The sequence below is a fragment of the Rhineura floridana genome, chromosome 3 (assembly GCF_030035675.1).
Source record: "Rhineura floridana isolate rRhiFlo1 chromosome 3, rRhiFlo1.hap2, whole genome shotgun sequence".
Classification (NCBI taxonomy): Eukaryota; Metazoa; Chordata; class Lepidosauria; order Squamata; family Rhineuridae; genus Rhineura; species Rhineura floridana.
In genome coordinates, this window is record NC_084482.1 from 189,219,833 (window position 1) to 189,244,270 (window position 24,438).

At 40.1% G+C, this 24,438-nt stretch overlaps 1 protein-coding gene across 9 annotated transcripts in view; it reads left to right on the forward strand.

The window, feature by feature from the left end:
• IHO1 (interactor of HORMAD1 1) overlaps window positions 1-24,438 on the forward strand; it is a 78,266-nt gene that overhangs the window by 50,673 nt on the left and 3,155 nt on the right. For all 9 annotated transcript variants that reach the window (XM_061618876.1, XM_061618877.1, XM_061618871.1 and 6 more), the window contains exons 5-7: window positions 8,443-8,491; window positions 8,716-8,791; window positions 23,857-23,960. In XM_061618876.1, coding sequence (XP_061474860.1) covers window positions 8,443-8,491; window positions 8,716-8,791; window positions 23,857-23,960 — 229 coding nt within the window. The remainder of the gene's footprint in view (window positions 1-8,442; window positions 8,492-8,715; window positions 8,792-23,856; window positions 23,961-24,438) is intronic.

The following is a 24,438-nucleotide window of genomic DNA, read 5'->3' on the forward strand; positions in this document are numbered from 1 at the left end:
ACTGACATACACACTGCAGTATGCAGTGTGGGAAAAGTGAGGGTTTAAAAATGTATATCTTTATCATATAAACAAGCATTTTAGAGCTGTGTTCTATCGTCAACACAGCCTCCCTGTGGTATTCTCTGTTATAGGATTAGGGGGTTGGTATGGATGATGTCTGTGGGTACCCTTCAAGCCTGTAATTCTGTGTCTGTAGAGATGCAGTTTGTAGTATTTCAGAGTTTGCTGAACTGGCCAAGATAGTTTCTCTGTTAAGTTAATGGTTCTGTCAAATACCCAATCTACATGTCTAAAGACTTGGTCAAGAGCAGATGTGTTGCCATAGGAACAGATGGGGTGATGCTTCTTCAGGAGGGTAGCCCCTGCCTCACCAGACTGGAGACCCCTTATCCTGGGGCCAAGAGGCAGCTTGTGTTCTTTTAGTTGATCTGATGTGGATCTGGAAAATGGAAAGACACAGAGAGGCTTGCTGTCTGTGCTGTATCCAAGGCCATGGCTTTGGGGTGCCTCCCTGGAAGCCTAATGGGGAAGCAAGATCTGTTTGACAATTAATGCTGAGAACCTCTCCATGCTCAGGTGTATATATGTGTAAATTAAACCATATATCGTAAAGACACCACAGTTTCCACTGACCGTCATTCCCAAGAAACTAAACCCTGGGTAAACAGAGGAACTTTTGGAGTCTCTCACTACTCAGAGATTGGGGGACACACAACTATATTCTTTATAAGTAAGAGAGGATTAGGGTGGACCCTAAGAAAAATCAAGTGTGAGGGTTTTTTTTAAAAAAAAAAACAAGCTAAGCAACAGCTTTAGATGCAAGTGTGAAGGATCTCAATGAATTTTTCTGTGGGCTGATGAATAATTCCAGCTCTGGTACATATTCTATTCAGGAAAAAAGATGTGAGAAAATCTGGGGGGAAATAATGTGTATGTTTTTCTAAGCAAACTATACTTTGATGAAAAGACTTCAGGTAAATGCAGTTGCTCATATGATGATCTTTCCTCTGAAATACATTTAAAAGCTTCTGATAAGACAAATATTGAAAACCTCTGACAAAAGGAAAACCAACATTCTCTACATTTAGCGAAAAATAGAAATACAGATTTTTAAAACCCTGCACTTCCTTTTTGTTTTGTCACAATCCCCTTAGCCAAAGCATTTCCCCTTATCATTATCATCTACACTAGGATTGCCAGATCTCCAGTTTCCACGCAGATATTCCATTTTTGGGGTTATTCTCTAGGTCTTTGGATGAGTCATTCCAATCTCCGGACTCAGTTTTCATTTTTTAAAAAATTTAAGTTCCTAGGTAGGCTGGTTCAAGAGATATACACCAACATGTCAGCCCCCGCCCCCGCAAATTCTGTTGAATGAGCTAGTAGCTGGCTCCTCTAATTCCTGCCCTTTCAGGTTTTTAGCCAATAAGTGAAGTCATGGTTGTGATTGGCAAGGGATTTGTTGACCTCCAGACAATGGATAGAACCCATTGCAAGTCCTGGAAATAGCTACCTTTTCCTGCTTATCCTGCACATCACGAGTTGGATACATTTATAGCTTTCAATAGCAGTAAGAGTGCCTTTTTCTGTGTGAGATCTAGAACAAAAGGTCACAGCAGGATCTTGGTAGACATGCACAGTACACAATTTCAGTTATGATTATAATAAAAGTGTACGTGCAAGGGGTTTTTAAATTATGTGCAAAAATAGCATACATTTTATCTTTCAAATAATATTTGAACAGAAATTTTTAAAAAGTACATGCATCTTATGGTGCCATTACAATGTGTTATACTTTTCTAATTATAAGGAGTCAAACAAGTTTCAATTTTCCTGGGCTATACAAGAGAGCAGTTTATTTGTTTAATTCATTGCCTGTTTTGAAAACCTTCCCAGTATGCTTCCCATTATGAAGTTTTAATCCTATACTCACTTTTCTGGGAGTAAAGCTGCAATGCTAATTCCACCATTTCAGTTGTGTTCTCTATCCAGCCAGCAATAAAGAAGCATATTTGTTTCCCTGCAGTAAGAGGTAAAGGTTTGTTTATTCTGCATTTATTATGATGAATAGAGCAGGATTGGTTGCTTATTGCTAAAGGGTGAAATAAAGAGATAATGTAATGAACTGCCTTCAAGTCAATTCCAACTTATGGCGACTCTACAAATAGGGCTTTTATGGTAAGCAGTATTCAGAGGGAGTTTACCATTGCCTTCCTCTGAGGCTGAGAGGCAGTGACTGGCCCAGGGTCACCCAGTGAGCTTCATGGCTGTGTGGGGATTCAAACCCTGGTCTCCCAGGTCATAGTCCAGCACTTTAACCACTACACCAATGTAAAGTGATCTGAAAAAAATACCTTCCCTGACTCTTTACTCTTTTAAAGCACTCACTATACTCACAAATCATAGTGGCTGTTTTTTCTTATTATTATTGAGTACTTTATGGCAAAGGAAAAAAACAGCCTTAGAGGAATAGAAACACTGCTGTGCATACTATATTTAGCTGGCTAGCTGGCCTCCTAGACTGTAACACAGGCTGAATTTCTAATTTTCCCATTGTGTGCAACTCAGCTTGAGGTGTTTTTAGGGTTTCTGGGTTGAAATATCAACTCAGCAACCAGTAAAAAAAATCTTGCTTTTCAGTGTTAGTTTCTAATTGCTTAGTTAGTCCTTTATATAGCAACCAGTAAAAAAGTTTTTTCCTTGATTGTCCAAAATAAATGAAAATCTAAAAGTCAGGTACAAGACTAGAAGGAGGAACCCTCAAGGAGGAGTTTACAAACACACCCTAAAGTATTTATTTTCTCTCTGCCCTTCACTAATTTTGTAGTATGGACAAGTTTGTTTTTGGGATGGAATCTAAAACTGAGATACCTAATGCAGCATCGAAGCCAAGCTCAGGAGCTCAGTCTCATTCCCAAAGTAGTTCAGTTCATGAAGAATCAGACCATAGGGACAGACCACAGGTGAAAAATGACTGTAGGTATAGGCAAAGTCAAGCTTTTGAGTCTGGTATTCCTGGGGATCTCTCAAAAATGGGTGAGACAATTCAACTTTTTAGTTATAGCATAAGCTATTTTATTTGTTTTACATCTTTTGGTATCCCTTTGTCATTGCCTTTCCCTTTCCTTGGCCTGGCTGTCACACCCCTTCCACCAGTGGGGAAGGGGGATTAACTGGTGCTATTCGCCTCCTCTCCAAAATGCACCACCTAGAAATGTGGCTGCCCCACCTAACATGGAAGGGTTCTACAGGACTGGGCTCACCTATCTCTGCTGAGTAGGAAGAAACCTCTGTGTAGCCATACCTCTTTATAACACATGCTTTGTAATGAATGAATGAATCTTTATTTTTACCCCGCCCTTTTTCCAAATCTGGAACTCAGGGCGGCTTACAAATAAAAACTACACATAGGTAAAAAAACATACAAAAATATACAATTAAAATAGAATTAAACTATTCGCAGCATTGAATGAATAATTATCTAATGATAATTGTGTAATAGCCCTTTGTCATGGTATAATATATATTATAAATTTGGAACTGTATGTTGCATCTCTCGCTTGTTCCTGTTGAAGATGTTACTCTGTCTTAATCAAGGATAGGGAACTGCTGCGGCCCATAGGCCAGATGTGGCTTTGGACCCAACTCACAGCCTCAATGACAATGGCAACAACTGAAGCTTTTTTCCTAAGCCCATATATACGGTCTGCCTAGTAAATGTCGCAAGATGTCACCTGAAGAGTCGGAAACAACTCACACTATAAGTGCGGGGACACCTCTACCTTTTAATTACTTTCTGGGTGGGCTGATTTTTTTGAGGAGGGGGATTGCAGATGGGGAGGGAAAGGTTAACCCACTTACAATGTAATCCCTTCCCCAAAATGCTCCCTCCGGTACCTCCAGAAAGGTTAAAGCTGAGCTGACTCTGCCCTGGCATTCAGCAACACAAAGGAGGACAATTAGTTTAACTCCCCTCCACAATAGTTCTGTATTCAAAAGGATACAACTTATTTAGAATAGTAATTTCCAAAGTAAAATTATTACACAACTACAGCTTTAAAGAATTTTTGTAAAATCAAATGCCTTTGATAACATGGTTTTTGTCTAGGGCTTTGAAGCCTTTTGTTTTCTAGTTTACCAAATTTCGCATTTATCCTAATTTACTTTATCAACAGTTTTAGTTCATTGTGTGGTGTGAATTTGTCTATATGCCAGTTAAAACAGAGGAAGTGAGTCCTTAAACTTTATTGTACTGAGGATCACAGTTCTGCTTTGCTTGCTGTTCACAAATCACCACATCTTTGTTCTTTATGGCCACTAGTGGAAAGCTGACAAAAATGTTTCAAAATTAAAATTAATTGGGGCACTTGTCCTCCAGGACCATGATCCAAAAAAGCTTTATGTGGGCATGGAGGGGAGCCATGCATACAGTACTGGGTTTCTTAGAAATTTTCCATTGCAGGAGTTACCCCCAGCTCTTCAGTTGTCTCCTCTTATTTTCACTGAGGTCTTGAGGACTGCCTGAAACTGCACCAAGGACTACTGGTGGTCCCTAGACTGCAGGTTGAGCCATATTTAGGCTTATTAGACCAGCTCTGCCACACTGCTTCCCTTAACTTTGTAAGTTACTATTTGTTAGAGAGAGGGAAAACACAAGGTAAGTAATGCAGAACCTGCCAAGGTACCTCTAATCTAACTTGATATCTTTATATAACACTTATCTCCATGGTGTTACTATTTGATTTCTTGCTGAACCTCTTGATGATGTGTTTCCTCCCACCCCACCACACATGGAGACTTCCACAGGTGAAGAAGAGTTGGATATAATGTAGTAAGAAAGCTCATTTCCCAAATTAGACTGTAGTAATAATTGCACCCTTCTTTTCAAAGGTCAATATATAGTAGTAATTTTATCACATTGTATTCCTGCCAGCTGAAATATTAAACAGGACTTTCTTTTCTGTAATTTCTGTGTGCGCACACAGTCATAGGTGATCCGACATTTCCTTTGTTTTGAGAAATTCTAAGACTGGATTAATCACAATGCTTAATAGCCTAGTGTTTTTCCTTTGTGATGTTTTATTTGTGACAAGTATAGCTACATTACATATATTCTAGTGCTCATGCTGTTTCATGCATATTTTAATTTAAACTTTTAAATGCTTTAATTCTTACAATCTGCTTCTGCCTCCTTCTCTTGCTGTACAATTCCTGGATCCTGAGAGAGAATGTGCCTGAACTTTTATTTTTTTTAAATGGGGGGCAATGAAGAGCAGCCCAGCATTCCTTCCACTGGCAAGGCCACCCTCTCTCTTCCAAAACCATTACTAGAGATATAATGCTATATTATCACTGAGATATCACTTTCAGGGTACACAATGACTGTGTTTGGATGTAACACTAAATAACAGTTTAGCATTATTTGAATGAGCTTAGCCTCTCCCAGGCTCACACACTCCCCCTCCCCTCTCCTCCTGAGCAACCAGGAAGGGGATTTTGGAAGCTTTTACTTGCAGTTTTAACTAACCACAGTTTCCTGTTTTGTCTGTGCCAGGGATTATGGTTTTAACATTTATGGTCAGTTTCAAAATAAGCCGACTTCAAACTGTGATTTATGAAACAAGCTTTCTTAAACTAATTGTAGTTAGTTTAAGCAAGCCAGGGGGGAGAAGGGCTAATTACATCAAAGCCCTTGCCCCCTCTGCTTTGCCTGCTCTGTTTCAGAATTTGGGGATGCTGGTCTGCCCACCCCATGGCCTTGTAATGGTGGTGTTAAATGCCAGGTCTGCCCAAAATAAAATATCTATCATCCACAATTTGATTGTGGATGAGGGAGCAGACTTAGCGTGTATAACAAAGACCTGGGGTGATGAGCTGGGTGGCCCAGTGCTAACCTAGCTATGTCCACCTGCGTATTCGGTGCAGCACCATTCCAGGTCAGAGGGAGGGGGAGTTATAAAAATTCCATCTCCTTCACCAGGAGACCAATGCACATGGTGTATGGTTTTGAGATATTGCTTGTGGTGTTGGGCCAAAGAGAAAGAACAGGGATGTTGTTAGAGTACCATCTACGCCACTGCATTACAACTTCCCTAACTGAGCCAATGGACGTAATCTCAGATGTGGTGTTGAAGAAACCTCTCACAGTGGAGTTGGGGGACTTCAATTTACACACTGAAGCTGCCTCAAACGGGCCAGCTCAGGACTTCATGGCCTCCATGACAATCATGGGGCTATCTCAATACATCAGTGTCCCAATGCAAATGACTGAGCACACCCTCAGCCTGGTCTGCTCTTTTTCACAGAGCAGATTGGTAATACTCCGTTGATTGGGGGACTTGCTGTGAATCCGTTGTCATGGATGGACCGTTCCCTGGGAAGGTTTTGGCTGAGTGTAGCTACTCCACCCTGCAAGGGTGCAGGACCCATTGACATAACCTACCCTTGGAGATTTATGGAATCTGATCGATTCCTGAATACTCTGTGGGATTTTCCAGCTGACATGGTTGATGCTTCTGTTGAGGCTCTTGTTTCACCCTGGAATGGTGAGATTAGAGGCTTTGACACAATCACTCCTGAGTGCCCTTGCCATCACTATGGAGCAAATAGGTCATCTTGATAATCCAGTGACCTGCATGTGATCAAAAATGAGGGTCGGTGGCTGCAGCACAGGTGGCATAAGTCCAAACCTGACTGAACACTGGTAAGGTTACACCATTGTGCCTACCATGTGGTGGTGGCAGCAAAGAAAGCCTACTTCGCCACCATTGCATCCACAAGTAGCCATCCGGCAGAGCTCTTCTGAGTGGTGAATGAGCTTTTGTCATCTGGCCAAGAAGCCTGCTGTAACAACTTTGCAAGGCACACTAGGGACAAAATTGCTCTGATTCAGACAGATGCCACAGTTAGAAGATCCAATGGAGGCATCCAGAGCATTGTTTGTTCTATCTGTACTGGATCAGTTTCAATTATTGTGACCTGAAGATGTGGACATGTTGTTTGAAGAAGTGTGGTCATCCACTTACCCCTTGACTGTTGCCCATCTTGGCTTCTTAGAGCAGTCAGTTTTGGCTTCACAGAACAAGGGACTATGTCAGTATTCTGTCAGATATCCTTTAGGTCATGTTAACTGAGTGACTTTTATGAATTGAAATAACCCTTTCCCATAAGTTCAGCAATCTTCATAGACTGCACTTATAGAGGAGAAAGTGAGTTGATACCTAAACTCCCCTTTTCCACCATCCACACATTGATCAGCTGTGGATGGAAATCAGTGGGGCAGTGGAATCTGCTCTGGATTTTAGTCTGAAGCACCTTGGACATCTCCTTGAAAGTTCACTGATGGGAGCAATGAGTAGGTGTGTGTGATCCTGATCTCCCTCTGTTTATTCAGTTTGCACAGGGGCAGACCTACCATTAGGCAGACTTAGGTAGCTGCCATAGGCAGCAGATGCTCTGCGGAGGGGAAAGCAGCTCACCACAATTGTGTTCCAGCCGTCTAACACAGCCTCCTTTGCACCCTCTAAGCTAGCCTGCTGTCCTCAGGTACAGTGGAGGAGGATGTCTCATTACCACTGTTGAAGTAAGGTTCACCAGCCAGTTGGGTTGGACTCTGTATGTAAAAGGGGGGCACCATCTTGTCTTTTACCTCAGACATCAAAATATTCTGAGTCTACACAAATTCTGAACATGTGTAAAAGGCTTTTGTGATCTGTGTTACAGGAATAACAATCAAAGTAGTTGATACTGTGTGGCTTCCTATTAGAGGGTGTGCACGCAGGTGTAATATGGCATATGCAGCAGTGCATGAATGGGTACCCAAGTTGCTCATTCCTTTGTACAACTTTCTTAGAAACCATTTTTTCCAGGTTTTTCATCTGGAACTGTATGTGCCACAATCTCACCAAATGTGGGTGTTCTTCGGTCACCCAGGTGAGGATTCCACACTGCAGTCCCTATTTTCTCCTCTGCATTACTAGGCTATCTGGGAACACCTCCAGGTACATCCCCCAATTTGTTCTTCATGCATTATTCCTTCACTTGCTCTAGTTACAGGCACCATTTTCAAATGTTTAATATAAAGCTACCATGGGCTTCTCCTCGCCCCACTTTTCTTTTCCTCATAATCAGATCTTAGCAAGTAAAACTCGCTCGTTAAAACAAGCATTCCTACAATTACTAGCAGTTCTGGTTTAGCACTTGCCATCTGTCAACATATCAGAAAGACAAGTTCACTGGGGATTCTTACTAATGGAATTTATTTGACTGTAGAGGTGAAAGTTCAGTGGAGATAAATACATTAATGAGTAACAAAGGTGTGTTAAATCTACATTTTGCTATGTGGTGCATGCTGTCTTGAGATTATCCTAGTTTTTCCCCCTATTTGCATTGGACTAATTTGCATACAAATTTTGTGTGTTTTGTGTATCTCCCTTTCAGTGAGGTTTTAGACACCTTTATTTTGAACACTAAAGAGAGTCTTCAAAGGGTAAGTGAATCCAAATCATAAATTGTAAATGGGTGGGAAATGTTTCAGTGCATTTCCCCTATTTTCTAATTAATAAATCATTTGCCTTTTGTCATGCAGTATGATAAAATATAATTGAACTATTGGTTTGAATGTTTTTTTATTCAGTTGAAAATACTGACTACATTGAAAACTCTGTAATGGAAATGAAATATCAGGCTCTCACAGAACTATTTATTTTGCAGTTGCAGTCTTCCTTAGATAAGTTTGAAGAAACTTTGAAATCTGTTTTGGATGCCTTGGGAAGCCTTTCTAAGACAAGTAAGTGCCTGAGATATTTCTGTTAAAAGCAGAGGGTGGGGTCAGACTATCATTACACCTGTATACGTATGTTCACAGGTGTGGGGAACCTTTCCAGATGCTGTGGTTTTCCCTAGGTAATAATGAACAAGTCAGTGTCACCACAGGAAATACAGTATCTTATTTATTGCATCTTTATGCTATCCTTCATCCATTCTCACAATAATCCCACGAGAGTTACACTGAGAGAAAGAGACTGGCAAAAGGTCATCCAGTATGATTCAAGGCTGAGCAGAAATTTGAGCACAGGTCTTCCAGTTCTATTTTACTGCTCTAACCATTACATTATTCTAGCTCTCCCCTTGTTGCGAATGACACATTGGTAATCCATGTCTCCAGTATATGATTTTTGGACCATAAAGGTGTGACTGTTTGGGGTCTCTTATTGGAGGATGACAGTTTTATTAGTGTTTTAGGACTTATCCAAACGGAGCGGGATAATCCACTGTTTCCTATTCGGGTTGTCAGCTGATAGTCCTCACTTTGCCTTTCCCCCCTGCTGTTTCCCATTGGAAAAAACGCTTTTTTTGTGGCACAGCGAGATTCCCGATTTCAAACAGCAGATCGTATTTTTGCCAGTATTGGAAGGAGCGGATTTAACCCGCGAAAATGCGTAACACCGCGCGACGTCATTTGGAAGACCGAAAAATAATAAACACACATAGCGTGCGTGTCACACATTTTGCGGTCGTCTGGATGAGCCCTTAGTTGAGAGGCTATTGTTTGGTGCACTTCAAGCTTATTGTGAAATCTGTCCATCTGCCTGCTGACTTTAATTTGCCAGTTTGCCAAAACATATGCTGTCATTGTTTTGGCTTCATAGTTGTCATTTTCAGAGTCAAATGACTTTCCCCTGTCCATCTTTTTTTTACTCCCAGAAATTGTGCACTTATCCTTTCCATTGTTAGAACACCCACCTCTGAAAATGAAGACACTTTACCTGTGGAGTAGGAATGGGATCCATTAGCTGGTTTGAAAGCATTTCCATTTTTAATATTGTTATTTTTGAAAATAAGCTGTGGAAAATTGCAACATAAAAATCCAATCTGCAATGATAAAGGATAAGCTAATTAGTGGAAAATTTGGTACCGAATCCAAATTTGGTGGAATTTTAGCACATCACTGCTAAGGAGCAAGGTCATTGTTCTACACTAAGGCTCAACCCCCACCCACCCCGGCAGAGAGCCAGGCATGGGGACTTGGATCTAGAATATCTAGGTTGTTTTTGTCATCATCATCATCATTATTATACCACTTACATGCCAAAGTGGCGGTTTACAAGTATGAAATCAATTCACTAATAGGCAAAAAAAACTTGCAGTTTAAGAACGAACCTATAACCAACAGACATTTCTATCAAATATTAAAAAGCAAGGATATTGGGCAGCTATAGTGAATGTACAGGGGGAGCAGGAGATCTGACCTCCTCTCTGAGATATTGTACTGTCCTCCACATTTGTAAAAATGCAAACACAATTCGGGTTGGTCTTTCACAGTCCAATCCACTTCCTGTGTAGCTTGGAAGAATTTGGTAACGTGCCTCTGAGCATATGGTGAGTGGTATTCTTCTTACTTTGCTTCTTTCCTGTGGAGAGGAAGAAGGGAGGAGGAAGGGAGAGGAGTGGGGAAGGAGGGGAAAAGCAGGTCTGATCATTTGCATGCTTATTGAGTTCAGTGGGATTTACTCCCGTGCAGTCATGGCTAGGATAGGTAAAACTGACCGAGGGGGAGGAGGAGGGGGAGGGGGAGTAGAGGGAAAGAGGAAGGGGGGAAAGGGGAGCAGAAGGAGGGGGAGGGAGTGGGAAGGAGAGAATTGGAACAGGGAGGGAAGGGGCAAAACAGAGGTGATGGGAGGGAGGAGGAGGGGAGGGCATGTTTGATCATTTGCATGCTTATTGAGTCCATGCTTAGGATAGGTAAAACTGACCGAGGGGAAGGAGGAGGGAGGGAAGGAAGGGGCTTTGAAATTAATAAAAATAAATTTGATACAGAATTCTAGGATGAATAATGAGAGAAATAGAATTTTCTAGGTTAGATTCTCTGTAGAAACAGTAGTAACACAGGAAAGAAGCAAAGTAAGTAGAACACCAACAAAATACAAAAAATGTAATTCTCCATCTATGGAGATGGCAGGTGTTGCCACCACTCACTATATGCTCAGAGACACATGGTTACCCAATTCTTCCAAGTTACACAGGAAGTGGATTGGACTGTGAAAGACCAACCTAAATTGTGTTTGCATTTTTACAAAATTGTAAAATACCTCAGAGATACAGTGAGAGAAAATATCTCACTATAGCTGCCCAATTTCCCTGCTTTTTAAAGTTTGATAGAAATATCTGTTGGCTATAGGTATGTTCTTAAACTGCAAGGTTTTTTGCCTGTTAGTTAATTTCTCTGCTTTTTAATCTGGAAGTTAAGAAATGGGAACTTGTGCAAGTTTGCTGAGAATGGATTGATCATTTGCATGCTTATTGAGTTCAATGGGATTTACTCCCCTGGTCACAGGGGGGATCAGGGAGGGGAGCAGGAGGAAGCTCAGGGGAAGGAGGGGCAGGGGGGAGGAGAGCAGGAGGGGGAGAGGAGAGCAGTTTTGATCATTTGCATGCTTATTGAGATCAGTGAGATTTACTCCTGGGCAATCATACTTAGGATAGGTGAAACTGATCATGGGGAAGGAGGAGGAAGGAGCGGGAGTTGGAGTGGACAGGGGAGGAGGCAGAAAGAAGAGGGGAGGGGAGGAAGAAGGGATGAGGAAGGGAGGGGAGAAGGGAAAGAGGGGAGGGGAAGGAGAGAGGAGAAAGGAGAAGAGGGAGGGGGAGGGGAAAGGGAAAGGCAGGTCTGATCATTTGCATGCTTATTGAGTTCAGTGGGATTAACTTCCTTGCAATCACTGACCATGGAGGAGGGGGAGGAGGAGGGGGAGGGGACTGGAGAGGGAAGGAGGAAGAGAGGGGGAGGATACTATCCCTTTATTGGACAGTAGTAGGGGAAATGGTTTTTCTGATCCAAGTTCTTTATTTTTTTATTTATTATTTGATTTATATCCCATCCTTCCTCTCAGTAGGAACCCAGGCTTTATATGTAAATAGTGACAGTTTGCAAGCACCTTGGGTGCACCAACTATGGCAAATTTGGAAATGATAGTTGTATGACATGACTAGAAAATTCACTTTGAAATCGAATATAAATTATCTACAAAAATGTGGAACTAATTATTTTTTATTTTTAAAAGGCAACATTGTTTCCTTTACCTTGTTCAACCCCTCAGCACTCTGGATTTTCTCTAACGCTAGTCCTACTATTGAAATGATTGTGCCTAAGTTAGGTGAGTCTTCTCTGAGTAGGACTATCATTGAGTATAACTCTATGTCACTATTTCCATATTTACAGTTAGGGAAAGTGATGCCATGAGCTAATGCACAAGGCAGTCCAGTCAGTCTATGGTCAGGCTTGGATATAAATCCTATACCTGTGTCCAAGTTAGGGATGGAAACATCTGTCTATTTGGGTTTTCTCAATTTCTCATTTTTCCAGTCTTAAATTCAGTTTTCCACATTTCTGCAGCAATTTGTCATTTCTTTTTAATCCTCATGAAAATTCTCCAGCATATTAGTGTGAATAAACACAGTTTGTAGGCAGTTTTTATTTATTTATTTATTTGATTTATATCTCACCCTTCCTTCTAGTAGGAGCCCAGGGCAGCATTAGCTTTGACTAATGTACAGATTTTTTCAAGCCATTCCTTGTAATATAATGTATTTTTGCATGTTATTTTCGCTCATATATTCATATATTTTTACATACACTTTCCTCCTAATGCTGCATTTTTGTCAACATTGGTTAGCAAACTGTAGCGCAAAATTTGAATAAGTGCGAATTTTGAAGAATGGCTGTGTTTCACGTGTCATTTTGTTTCAGAAGGTGTGAATTTGATAGACTTAGCTTGAAATGTAAATTGAATCAAAATTCTCACCCATTCCTAATCCAAGTATAGAAGCCTACTAATTGAACCACTGGCCACTATAATTTGAAATTTGCTTTGGACCTGTGCATGTGTTTTTAAAAACCTGCCTGCCAATCATTCAAAAACTATACTTTAGCATTGCTGCCAAACTTAGCTATGTTTCTGTAAGGCAATGTGAAATATAGGTTTTCATAGTGTAGGGCTCCACAGCAGCATTTTCTCATTCAAATACAGTAAACAATACGTCACTGATAATGAGGCAGAGCTCCAAAATATCATGCCTTGTTCAATATCAGGCTTTGAAGTGAGAGGTTCAATGGGTGGGAACTGACATATTTTGCATATAAATAACATGGACATTAAATTCTACAGCTAAAAACAAAGAATTCTGATTCTGATTTTGACAGCCTCTGGTTGCTATCCTTCTCCTTACATAGTGACACTTGTCTTTCTCGCCATCTCATCAGTGATGAGATCCAACCCAGTGGCCCTGTGAGAGCCAGGCATGGGGCCCAAGTTGTTGTTGTCATGATGATGATTATGATGATTGACTGATCGATTAAATTAATTTAAATCACACCCTTCCTCCCAGAAGGAGCCCAGGGCGGCAAACAAAATGCTAAAAACACTCTAAAACATCTTAAAAACAGAGTATAAAATATATTAAAACATAACATCTTTAAAAACATATTAAAACAAAAACATATTTAAAAATATCTTAAAAAGCAATTCCAACACAGATGCGGACTGGTTAGGATCACTACTCAATTAGAAATTGCTGTGTTGGATTATTCAGCACCTTGGACAGCTCCTTGGGAGTTTGGACTAAAACCCAAAGCGGATTCCACTACCCCATGACATGGAGTCACCAGCTGTCACTACACAGGGCCCAGTGGTCCTGTCTCCCTACATTCTGCCGTAGGTGCCATGAGCAGCAATGATGTGGATGCAAGAAGGGAGGTTAGAGTTGCACCCTAAGTCAGCAAATCTGGAAAAGAACACTTGGCATTTGCCAAATTAACAAATAACATTGCAGCAGAATGTTGCATGCATGATGAAAGCTAATCAGCCACATTCAACATATTGCTTCCTCCATATGCATTGGTTCATCTGTGTGTAACTGGCTGCCAATAAACACTGCTGTTTGACTGTGATCTCAGTAACGGTTAATTATCTTCCTACAATCTAAGTAACTGTGGTGCAGTCTTGGAAGGGTATCAGTTAAATGTGTTCCATTTGAAATCCAAATATCTCATTTCCTGCATCTAGTGCAAAAGACAGTAAAGTTTTCCTCCAGCTGACTGGCATTTTGAAAGATTGCAGCTATCATTGTGTACCTATGGGAGAAAATTGTATATATTATGTTTTATTGGTATATAGAGAAGCAACAGGAAATAGGTTGGTGTATTAGACTTCCCACTGCATCAGATGGACAATGTCCTAGTTTCTGGTTGCTGTGAATATAGGGCATTTGTTTTGGGAATGTGGCCTCATGTGAAGAAGGCAATGGTTTTAGCTCATTTTAAGCTCATTATGTAGAGTTGTGCATAGCTAAGCAGACCCATTACCCCTCTTTCCTTTTTGCCTCTGTGCCTGACTCTGCAGTTCTTTACCTAGTGAGAAATGTCACAGAGATGTGTGCCATTGATTTAGCACAGTGGGAACCAAAAATGGATAATGTAATAATGACTTCAAAAGAAAACTAAGCTCTCCTTCTGGTAGGTTTCTCCTTTGATTCCCTTTGCCCTTCACAGTTAGGGTTGCCAGGCTCAGGGCCTGAGACTGATCCTGTATCTTTAGGAGAGGAGAAAGTCAGCCAAGTGCAGGTGTTCTTGGAACTCTGTAATGGGACAAACCACAAGGTGGAATTCTCCCTTCTCCCTGCACAACTTTTAAAGATACAGAAGACCTCTTGGTTGCCAGGCCCTGCCTCCAAGAGGTCTTCTGTATCTTTAAAAGTTGTGCAGGGGGAAGGAAGAATTCCACCTTGTGGTTTTTCCCATTACAGTATTGCAAGAACACCTGCATTTTGCTGACTTTCTCTTCTCCTAAAGATACAGGATCAGGATCAGGCCCTGAACCTGGCAACTCTATTCACAATGCTTTTGACAGACATATATAAAAGCAAAATGAACACTAATCAATTTGTCTGTCTTGCATTCCCCTCTATGTTTCAAGTGAGATGTTCACTTAAAAAAAATGTGACTAGCACATTTATTTTATTGATTTAATGTTTGTTTGGTGTGTGTCCCATGTTTTTTTAAAAAAACCCTCACCTACGCAATTTCAAAAGAGTTGAAAAAATGTTCCTTCAAGAGAAGTAGTGGGAGTTGTCACATCAGAAGCCCTTAGTCAGTAAGCACAGTTAAAACATTTATATGCCATCTTTCTATATTCAACCATTTTTAGCATGAATTATAAACAAATTATGTACCCAATTTAGTTGTAACAAACTAAAAAGTAAAACCATAAACCTTAAAGCTCTAAACATTTGTTTTGCATAATGGAATCTGTCACCCCTCTTAATTTGAATATAGCATAAAATCTAAGAGTTACCAGAAGTTCCTTTCAGGCGATTTCTGTCTCCAAGGCAGTATGCCTTTAAATATCAGCTGCTGGGAATCACACTGTTACATTCAGGTCCTACCTGTGGACTTACCTTTTGGCCACTGTGGGAACAGGATCATGGACTAGATGCATCTTTAGCCTGATCCAGTACGACTGTTCTTATGTTCAATACATTTTCTCACTCACTACTGCTGAATGGCCTCTGCTTTGATATCATCTTCAGAACCAGTTGCTGAAATTTACCACCAAATAACTTACTCTCCAATGATTTCTAGTTTTATTTAATTTTTTGTGATACCCAAATACAGTAATTCTTTGGGTGAGCACTTTCTGGATATATATACCCTTATATACCCAGTCAATCACTGCACTCTGCAGGTGAGGGCCTCCTGCAGATACCATCTTATCAGGAAGTCTGTTCCGCATAACATAGGAAGTGGGCCTTTAGTGTAGTGGCACCTACCCTTTGGAATTCCCTCCCCTTAAATATTAGATAGGCACCGTCGCTGTTATCTTTTCGGTGCCTACTGAAGACCTTCTTTCAACAAGCCTTTTAAGTAGAGACCTTATCCCAGTCAGCTTCTGTGCTGGAATTGCTTTTCAATATATTTTTAAACTTTCTTTTTTAAAAATGTTTTTAAAGCTTTTTAGAAAATGTTTTTAAAGATGTTTTCTTTTAATATGTTTTTAATGGTTGTTGTGTTTTAATATATTTTGAAGTCTGTTTTTATTATTTTTTAAAGTGTTTTTAGTGCTTTTGTTTGCTGCCCTGGGCTCCTACTGGAAGAAAGGGTGGGATATAACTCAAATAAATAAATAAAAATAAATGTGCTCTATCTGGGACTAAATAAATAAATGTGTCCATCTGGGACTGCCCTTGAAGATGACTTGGAAACTTCAACTGGTCCAAAATGCAGCAGCCAGATTACTAGCTGGGGTTCCCTTTAGATCTCATATAACCTCTGGTCTAAAACAGCTGCATTAGTTGCCAGTTTCTTTCTGGGCCAAATTCAAGGTGCTCATACTAGTGTTTAAAGTCCTAAATGACTTAGGTTCCAAATATCAGAGAGACCGCCTCCTACTGTACAGACCTTTTTGGGTGTTGAGATCAGGAGAGGGGGCCTTCTTGGTAGTTTTACCACCCTCAGAAGCTTGGGTGGTGGTGGTCTGGGAGAGGGCATTCTCTGTACTGGCCCCTAAGTTGTGTAACTCCTTCCTGATTGAGGTACGTCTGGCAACTTCACTGTACAGTTTTAGGCAAATGCTGAAGAAATTTTTCAGACCCACCCTATTTTGTGATTTTAGGTTGTTTTAAATTGTTTTTATGCTGTATTTTAAAATTGGTGTGACCCACCCTAGGACCTTTGGGTGAAGGGTAGGTAAAAATGTGTTGTTGTTGTTGTTGTTGTATTAGTGAATTTTAATTATTATCAAGGGTTACTCCTCATCACGTCAGCTGTGGAAGTAACAATAAAAGAGAAAGTGTTTCTTGCTAATGTAGCATGTAGATATAACAATTTTTCAGAAATGCCACATTAGCAAAAACATGTTCAGTCACATCACTGTTTCTTGCCACAGGAATGACTGCCCCATAAATCTTATGCATAAATAATCCAGAGGTAAAGAATGTCCATGCTCTGATTCCATTCATATGTACCAGATGCTGATTTCAGTGACAATTATTTTGCTTTCTGCTCATTCAGACATTACATTCTCCAGAAATGTTGCTGAAGTTTATTTATTTATTTATTACATTTATACCCCGCCTTTCTTTTCATGAAACCCAAGGCAGCTTACATATGGTTCCCAGGTGGTGTCCCATCCAGGCACTGACCAGACCTGACCCTGCTTAGCTTCAACAGAGAGTTGGCCTTATATGCTTCAGACCATAGCCTGGGAAGTTCATAATTTAATGTTTTGGAATATGATTTTTTTCAGTTTGTAATGCTCAGCTGTACTATATATAGAATCCCATCCCCCCCCCCAAAAAAGTTCTTTGGCTTGGAATGTAAATATGAGGTATGCACAATTAGCAGTCATGCTGACACGGCTGCTGTGTACACACGCATGCAAAAGTTCTTGAAGAAAGCCCTTTACTCTCTATTAAACTCTCCTTGATTGCTGTTACATAGTGTTAGCTGCAAAGCCAACTACTTTGCAAGTGCATGCACAGATTTTCTTTAATGTTAGCCTCAGACAGCTACACAACCAAAGTACTTTTTGTTTTGTATCTGCTCCAGGTTTGGATCTATTCTCCTGATTTTTTCCCTTGAAAACATGTTGTACATTAGCTGTTTCCCCACTCCCTCTTGTTCCCAGTAGGGATGTGCTAGAATTCCACCCAATTTGGATTTGGTACCAAATGTTCCATTAATTCTCTTATTCTCAATAGCCAAAGATCAGATTTTAATGTAGCGAATTTCCGCTGCTATTTTTGAAAATGGACTTTTGTTTTTTTTTTAAAAAAACCTGCCTCTAAAACATCCATTTGTAAGAATGATAATGTATCAATACTTCCTTTTAAAATATTGATTTTCTTCAAAATATTTATATTTTTAAAGGAAATATTGATATTTCTTTTAAAATATTGATATTAATATTGACATTTTTCCAAGCTAAAACCCCCCCAGATTGGTAAAAGCAGCGTTTAGCAGATACATAACAAATACAAATCAATGCCAGGTCGGTGGAATTCTTTTGAACTGGAACTGGCCAATGGATCCCATCCCTAGTTCCCAGGCAGAACAAGGCAGGAGGGAGGAGGCAGTTGAATTTCCAAGCTGCTCTATGGCATGGTAGGAGCAGAGCTCTTTAGGGTGCAGCATGTGCTATTGCAGTGCACATGTGCCAGTGTTACAAGCTGGGAGAGAACTCTTGAGAAAATAATAAGGTTTCTTTCTAATCACTCGCCAGGAAAGCTAGTAATTCTGAACTAAATCAACCAATGAGAATTTGCCCATCACCAATTCTCCACAATGTGTTAGTCTATCATATGTTATTAATTAAATGTATATCTTGCCCAGGGTGGCAGACAAAACACTAAAAATATTCTAAAGCATCTGAAAAACAGACTTTAAAATACATCAAAACATCTTTAAAAACATTAAAACAAAATATTTTTAAAAACTTATTAAAACAAAACATTTAAAAACATCTTTTTAAAAAACAGAGCGCAGTGATCAACTGGGTATATAAGGGATAGGACGGTTTTGCAATAATAATGTACCGTATATTCCGGCGTATAAGACGACTTTTTAACCCAGGAAAATCTTCTCAAAAGTCGGGGGTCATCTTATACGCCGGGTGCTGAAAAAGAGCGGGAAAATTGAGCCAATGAGAAAGGTTTGGGGTGAGGAAGGAGCAATGGCGGTCTAAAGAGAGCGCCAACTAGCTCAAGCTTCTCAAAATTTTTAAAAAACTCAACAGTCGTCGATGGCGGCTGGGGGACGAGCTATGTCTTAATAGCCGCGGAGACGGGCTCACGAAGCGCCAAATTTAAACGGAGCCGCAGGCTTCAATGGTCGTCGCGGCGTAATTAACTGCCGCTGAGAAAGCCGGAGGGAGGGGGGGCAGAGCAAGGGAAAGAGCCGCAGCCGCAGGCTCTGGGGCCGCCGAAATAGGCGGCGATAAAAGGGAGAGAGCGAGGCGGCGCGAGGCGGCGAGCCGCGATCGGAAGCTCTCGATTAGACTTGCGGCCGCCTGCTGAGCTAGGGAGAGTCGCAGCCGCGGTCTCCCGGAATCGCCGTTAGGATCGGCAGAGAGCAGCGGCTCCTGCGAGGCTAAACGAGGGCGGAGGAGTGCCTCTGGGCGAGAAGGAAAGCTGTAAGCTCCCTTAACAAAAGGAGACTAAGGCAGCAGCCTTAGAGAGAGAGAACCGCAGCCGCGGTATCTCTGGGAGCCGTAGGCTAAAGTTCTGGGGGAAAGGATCAGGGAAGGGAGGGCCCCCCCCAAGGAATTCCCCAGGAACAACGAGACAAACGATGTCAAACACAAGACAGAGGGAAGGAAGAAACGTAGGATAGACAGATAACAAAGCCTTCACACTCTGGGAAACGAATACACAAACAAAAAACAAGAAACTTAGCTACGCTATCTGGAATAACAAACTTGTTCGATAGGAAGGCAACAATGAACTGGAGAGTGGGAGGGGTCTGACGCCCCTAGTCTTGACTTCAAAGACATTCTTGCCTTCGCACGATAGGCTTTGTATACAACAACCAGCCAATCGCCGGTAAGGTACATCGCTTGCATGTCATAAGCAGGGGTAGTCTTATACGGCGAGTATATCCCAAACTCTATATTTTAACTGGAAAAGTTGGGGGTTGTCTTATACGCCCAGTCGTCTTATACGCCGGAATATACGGTAATTCATGAACTTGGGAAGCTTTTGTAATAAGTAAAAAAGTAGATTCAACAAGCCTGAAGGCTGCTCGCCCCTGGTCTACACTGACTGGCAGTGGTTCTTCAGGGTTTCAGACAACAGTTTCCCCCATTCCTACATAAATATACCAGAGACTGAACCTGGGACCTTCACATGCAAAGCATATGCTCCACCATTGAACTGCAGCCCCTGTATTAAAGTGGAACACCAGCTTTTATGGTGTCATGTTACTGAAGGACCACATTATTGAATGTAGGCAGCTGTTAGTCCTAAATTTGGTGAACATCCTCCTAAGTCAAACAGGGTTGTATTTTTAGGTATTGTATTTTACACAGATTTTAAAAATGGGAGCCCTTGTATTGCTGATGGCTGACTTCCTAAGAATGAACAGCAGGCAGCTGGATAGGTTGATATCCATCACTGAAACATTGTGTGATTTGATTACACCACTTTCCAGAATAATGCAATCCTAAAGACAATGCCCAGGTTGCTGTGCTTTTTCTCAAGTCATTTGAAAACATCCTCTGAAAATCTGACATGGTATCCATTGGATGGTGTTACCAGGAGAACTGCTGAGAATTACAGTGAAAGTTCAAGATACCCATTAAAACCCAAGTAATATATGAGGCTTGGCATTCAAATTCATTAATTTGAGGAAATGGATGGGTTTTTGAACTAATAAATGTAAAAGCCATGGCAAGGGCACCAAGACTTCCCAGGATGCTTAAACTAATAAACCCAAAAGGGATTGTGTTGGCTTTTAGTGGAGAATCTGTCACTTAGGAGTATTTTTTTTTAGAGGGAAAAGAAAGATGTCACATCATCTGCATTCTGTACTCTGTAGCCTTGTGCAGTAATGTATTAGCCATTAATAAGAATAACTGCTGTGGAGGAAAGGAGCCTTTTCATTTCAGGAAGCTCATCTTAGATGTTACAGCCAGATTTTTAATGAGAATTTTGCTTTTTGTCAAGTTTTTGAGCAAGGTTGACTAGGGTCAAGTAATACGCTTGGCTGCAACTGTGGCATCTTCGACAGATCTAACTGTGCTTCTGCCATGGAAACAGCTATATAACATCTATGAAAATAATAATGAGAAATGATGGTACTGTAATAATGTAAAAGTTTTTTTATCATATGTGTTGGTACCGTACAAGAGTAATGACCTTTTGGGAAATGGTGGTAAATGCAATTAGTTTGAGGAAATGATGAATTGAAAATGCCCTGAGATCAACTAGTTTGTTAGATGAATTATACGAAAGAAGCTGTGTGTAAACAAGAGATAGTACTGAATTTGATAAGAGCTGTAAGATTTATTTTACTGACTTTCGTGAAATATTGAAAAGCATCAGCTGTCCTGAGAAAACATGAATGGTTAAGGAAAGTATGGAATATATTAAAAATATAAAATTGATATATAAGAAAACAAAGGTCAGAAGGGATATACCACTTTCTGTCTCATGGGCATTAGTTCTTAGCTATACACATTGCATTTATTTATTCCCATGGTTTTAATGCTGTCTTTCCTCCAAAGAGTCCAGGACAGTACACGGTTCTTCCTATTTTATTCTCACAGTATGATGTAATGGTTAGGGTGGAACCTGGTAGACAAGGGTTCAAATCCCACTTGGCCTTTAAGACACTGTCTCTCACCCTAAACTATCTCACATAGTTGCTGTAAGGATAAAATTGGGAGAAGAACTATGTTTGTATGTCACCTTGAGCCCTTTGGAGGAAAAGTGTGATATAATGTAATAAATAAATTAAAAAATGAATCTGTAGGGTTAGTTTGAGATGGTGACTGGCTCAAGGTCACCCAGTGATTTTGAAGGCTGAGTAAGAATTTGAACCTGGATCTCTGTCCAGTCTTAGTCCAATTTTCTACATTTTATTTATTAGAATTCTTTATATCCCACTTTTCCACTTGTCAGAATAGTGTTCAGCAACATTCAAACAACAATAAAGCAATAATTTATAATTATAGCTATTACAAAAAAAAAACACAAACCAGAAACAGGATGGTAGATAATTAAACTATCAGATTCATCTTAAAATACTAAGGTTAAATTAAAAACCTGCCTGAACAAAGTTGTCCACCTGGTGAGGTTAAAAAGAGAGAGTGACAAACAAACCTTTGATGGAAGGGAATTCCACAACTGGGATGCAGCTACAGAAAAAGCCATCTTGTGCTAACCTAACATCCACCTGTGTCCGGGTGAAAAGAAGGGCTTTTCATCACACCTTACTTTGTGGGCAAGATGATATGGAAAGAGGCCATCCTTTAGGTATTCTGCGGTTAATAAGTAATATAAATTGTAAATTGTGACATGTTTTCCTGTTCACCGGAAATGAGTTCTTTATTGTTTTTTTAAATAGGGATGGGCAAGAAATTCAACTAAGTTTACATTTAAAGGCCAAATCTTTCCATTTGCACTTCCAGAAACAATATGCAAACCGAAACACAGCTACCTTCAGAACTTGCACTTACCCAGATTTTGTGTTCCAACCAAGCAATGTTTACAAAATGCATTTATTAGGGGAAATTGTGCATTAAAATGAATATAGTAGTGAAAATAACATACAAACGTGCATTATATTAGGAGAAATTGCTTGCAAAAATGTGTACATAAGTCAAAACTGCATAAAAAATGTGTTTATTAAGAGAAATGAAATGGGTATCATGTTTTATTTATTTATTTAAAGACTACCGTGAAGCTTATCTTTCAGCCAGGCTGATACCCATCAAGAACAGACTGAAGCCAAGCGCAGTGACTCCCTCTGTCCAGTTCCTGGTGTAGGTTGTCAACTAGGCCTGTCCATGTCCCAAAATTAAGCCTGAAACCAGAATGAAAATGGTCTAGAACTCTAGATAATCTCTTTCATCCAAGAAACAAACACAGCAACACAGAAGTCTGACAGTTAACATTATCTCTTAGTTCCCATGTGGTCCTATAAACTACGTGTGTGTGACTGAAATAAACAAATACCACCGCTCCCTCTGCCACACTCTTTTCCCTCTGTTGCCTGTCCTGTGTTGAATTTTAGATTGTAAGTCTTAGGGCACAGACCTATCCTCTTGCTGTATAGTGCACAGTGATGGCAGCATTTAATTGATAAATAATAGTTTTCAGGAAATTATTACATGCTGTACCAAGTGCTACCTTTTGCAGTTTTTCTGTGCTTGTGTAAAATTGCAGAATAAAATATATACTGTACTAAGATCTGTCAACTATGATCAGAATTATTGCAGATAGCAGTAGACATTATGAAGTTCCTGATAGCAGTGGTTGTGTGCTGTTGGCATTATCACAAACCCAGTTATAGCTGGAATTTATATCTGCTGATGCAAACTCTATATGTAATGTACCAGCCATCAAGCAAAGCAGAACTTAATGTTTGCCTTCCTTTGTAGCTGCATCTGGAGCTAATTCCTTTGTGGATATACCATTTATTTTCTGCATGCAGAAAATAGTGCTCTGGGTTGTGTGGGAGGGCTGGAAGGTGGTATGTGGTGGACCAGATGGCCTTTCTTTTTAGTTCTGTTATTCATAGGGTGGGGTTGTTTTTTTAGTTAACAAGCATGAACTACACAAAGTATGCTAAACTTTTGTGTGTGCAAATGCCAGGTTTTTAAAAGCTGGTGTGATTTCCAAGAACATTCCACACAGCTATCATCTTAGTCGCTGGTAGAATTGTGGCATGATGAAGTATATTAGGTTGGGCTGTGCCATGCATATAACCCTGGGTTACTTGAAGACCAGGCATGTGGAAAAATCATACCAATAAGTAATTGCCCTGGGCATGTGTATGTGTAACATAAGAAGCGAAAGAATTTTATAACAAAAAGTTAATATGAACCCTTTTTCATTGAGTATGGCCACTTGAAAGGATTAGTTGATCAATGTTATGTCAGTTCAAACAATACTGTGTGGGTTTTCTAGCTCTCTGTATTAGAAGTTACACCCACTTCATAATCCATGGTGACCTCATGACTGTGTTACCAGAGTATACCATTTTATTCCAATTCCATTGAGAAACATTAAGTGGCATTTTATCTTCAACAGAATAAATGTGATGGAATAAATGTGGTTTGTATTGATTTCTGTGTCTAGTGCAAGAAACATCTCAGTCTCATTATGAATTGGTACTGAATGCTTTGAGAGACAAAAATGAAATGGAGCAGACATTACTGGGAATGGAGAAAAGATTGGAAAGTGTAAGTGCAGAAATTGTTCTTTATTTAGCTGAACTTTGCTTCTGCTTCTTCTTTTCTTTCTTCAGAAAATATAGAGTAATTATCAGATTGTGTCTTCATCTGTATGCTTCCTATTATGAAATAATAGCCAGCTTTTTAGCTGTAGTGCACTGTTAGGGAGTGTAGTTTGCTGCAGATCAGACTCCAAAATTCCAAAAAACCCTCAGGTTCACAATCAGCAAAATAAATGGGTCCCTCCCCCATACATTTCTTTCAAAATACTCTTGTGTATAAACTTCAGGCAGTGGGAAATTTTCACAGGGAACTGGCTTATTTCTTGGATTGAGTGGATTTCACAAAAATAATGATGTTCAGTTTTATTGTGGGGAAAAATAATCTTCATTCCCTTCCTAATAATAAAAATGCAAGATTGATATCATGGATCTTAAATTTACCTAGAAATCCTCATCCCAGAAGTTGTTTCACTCTGAGCATATGT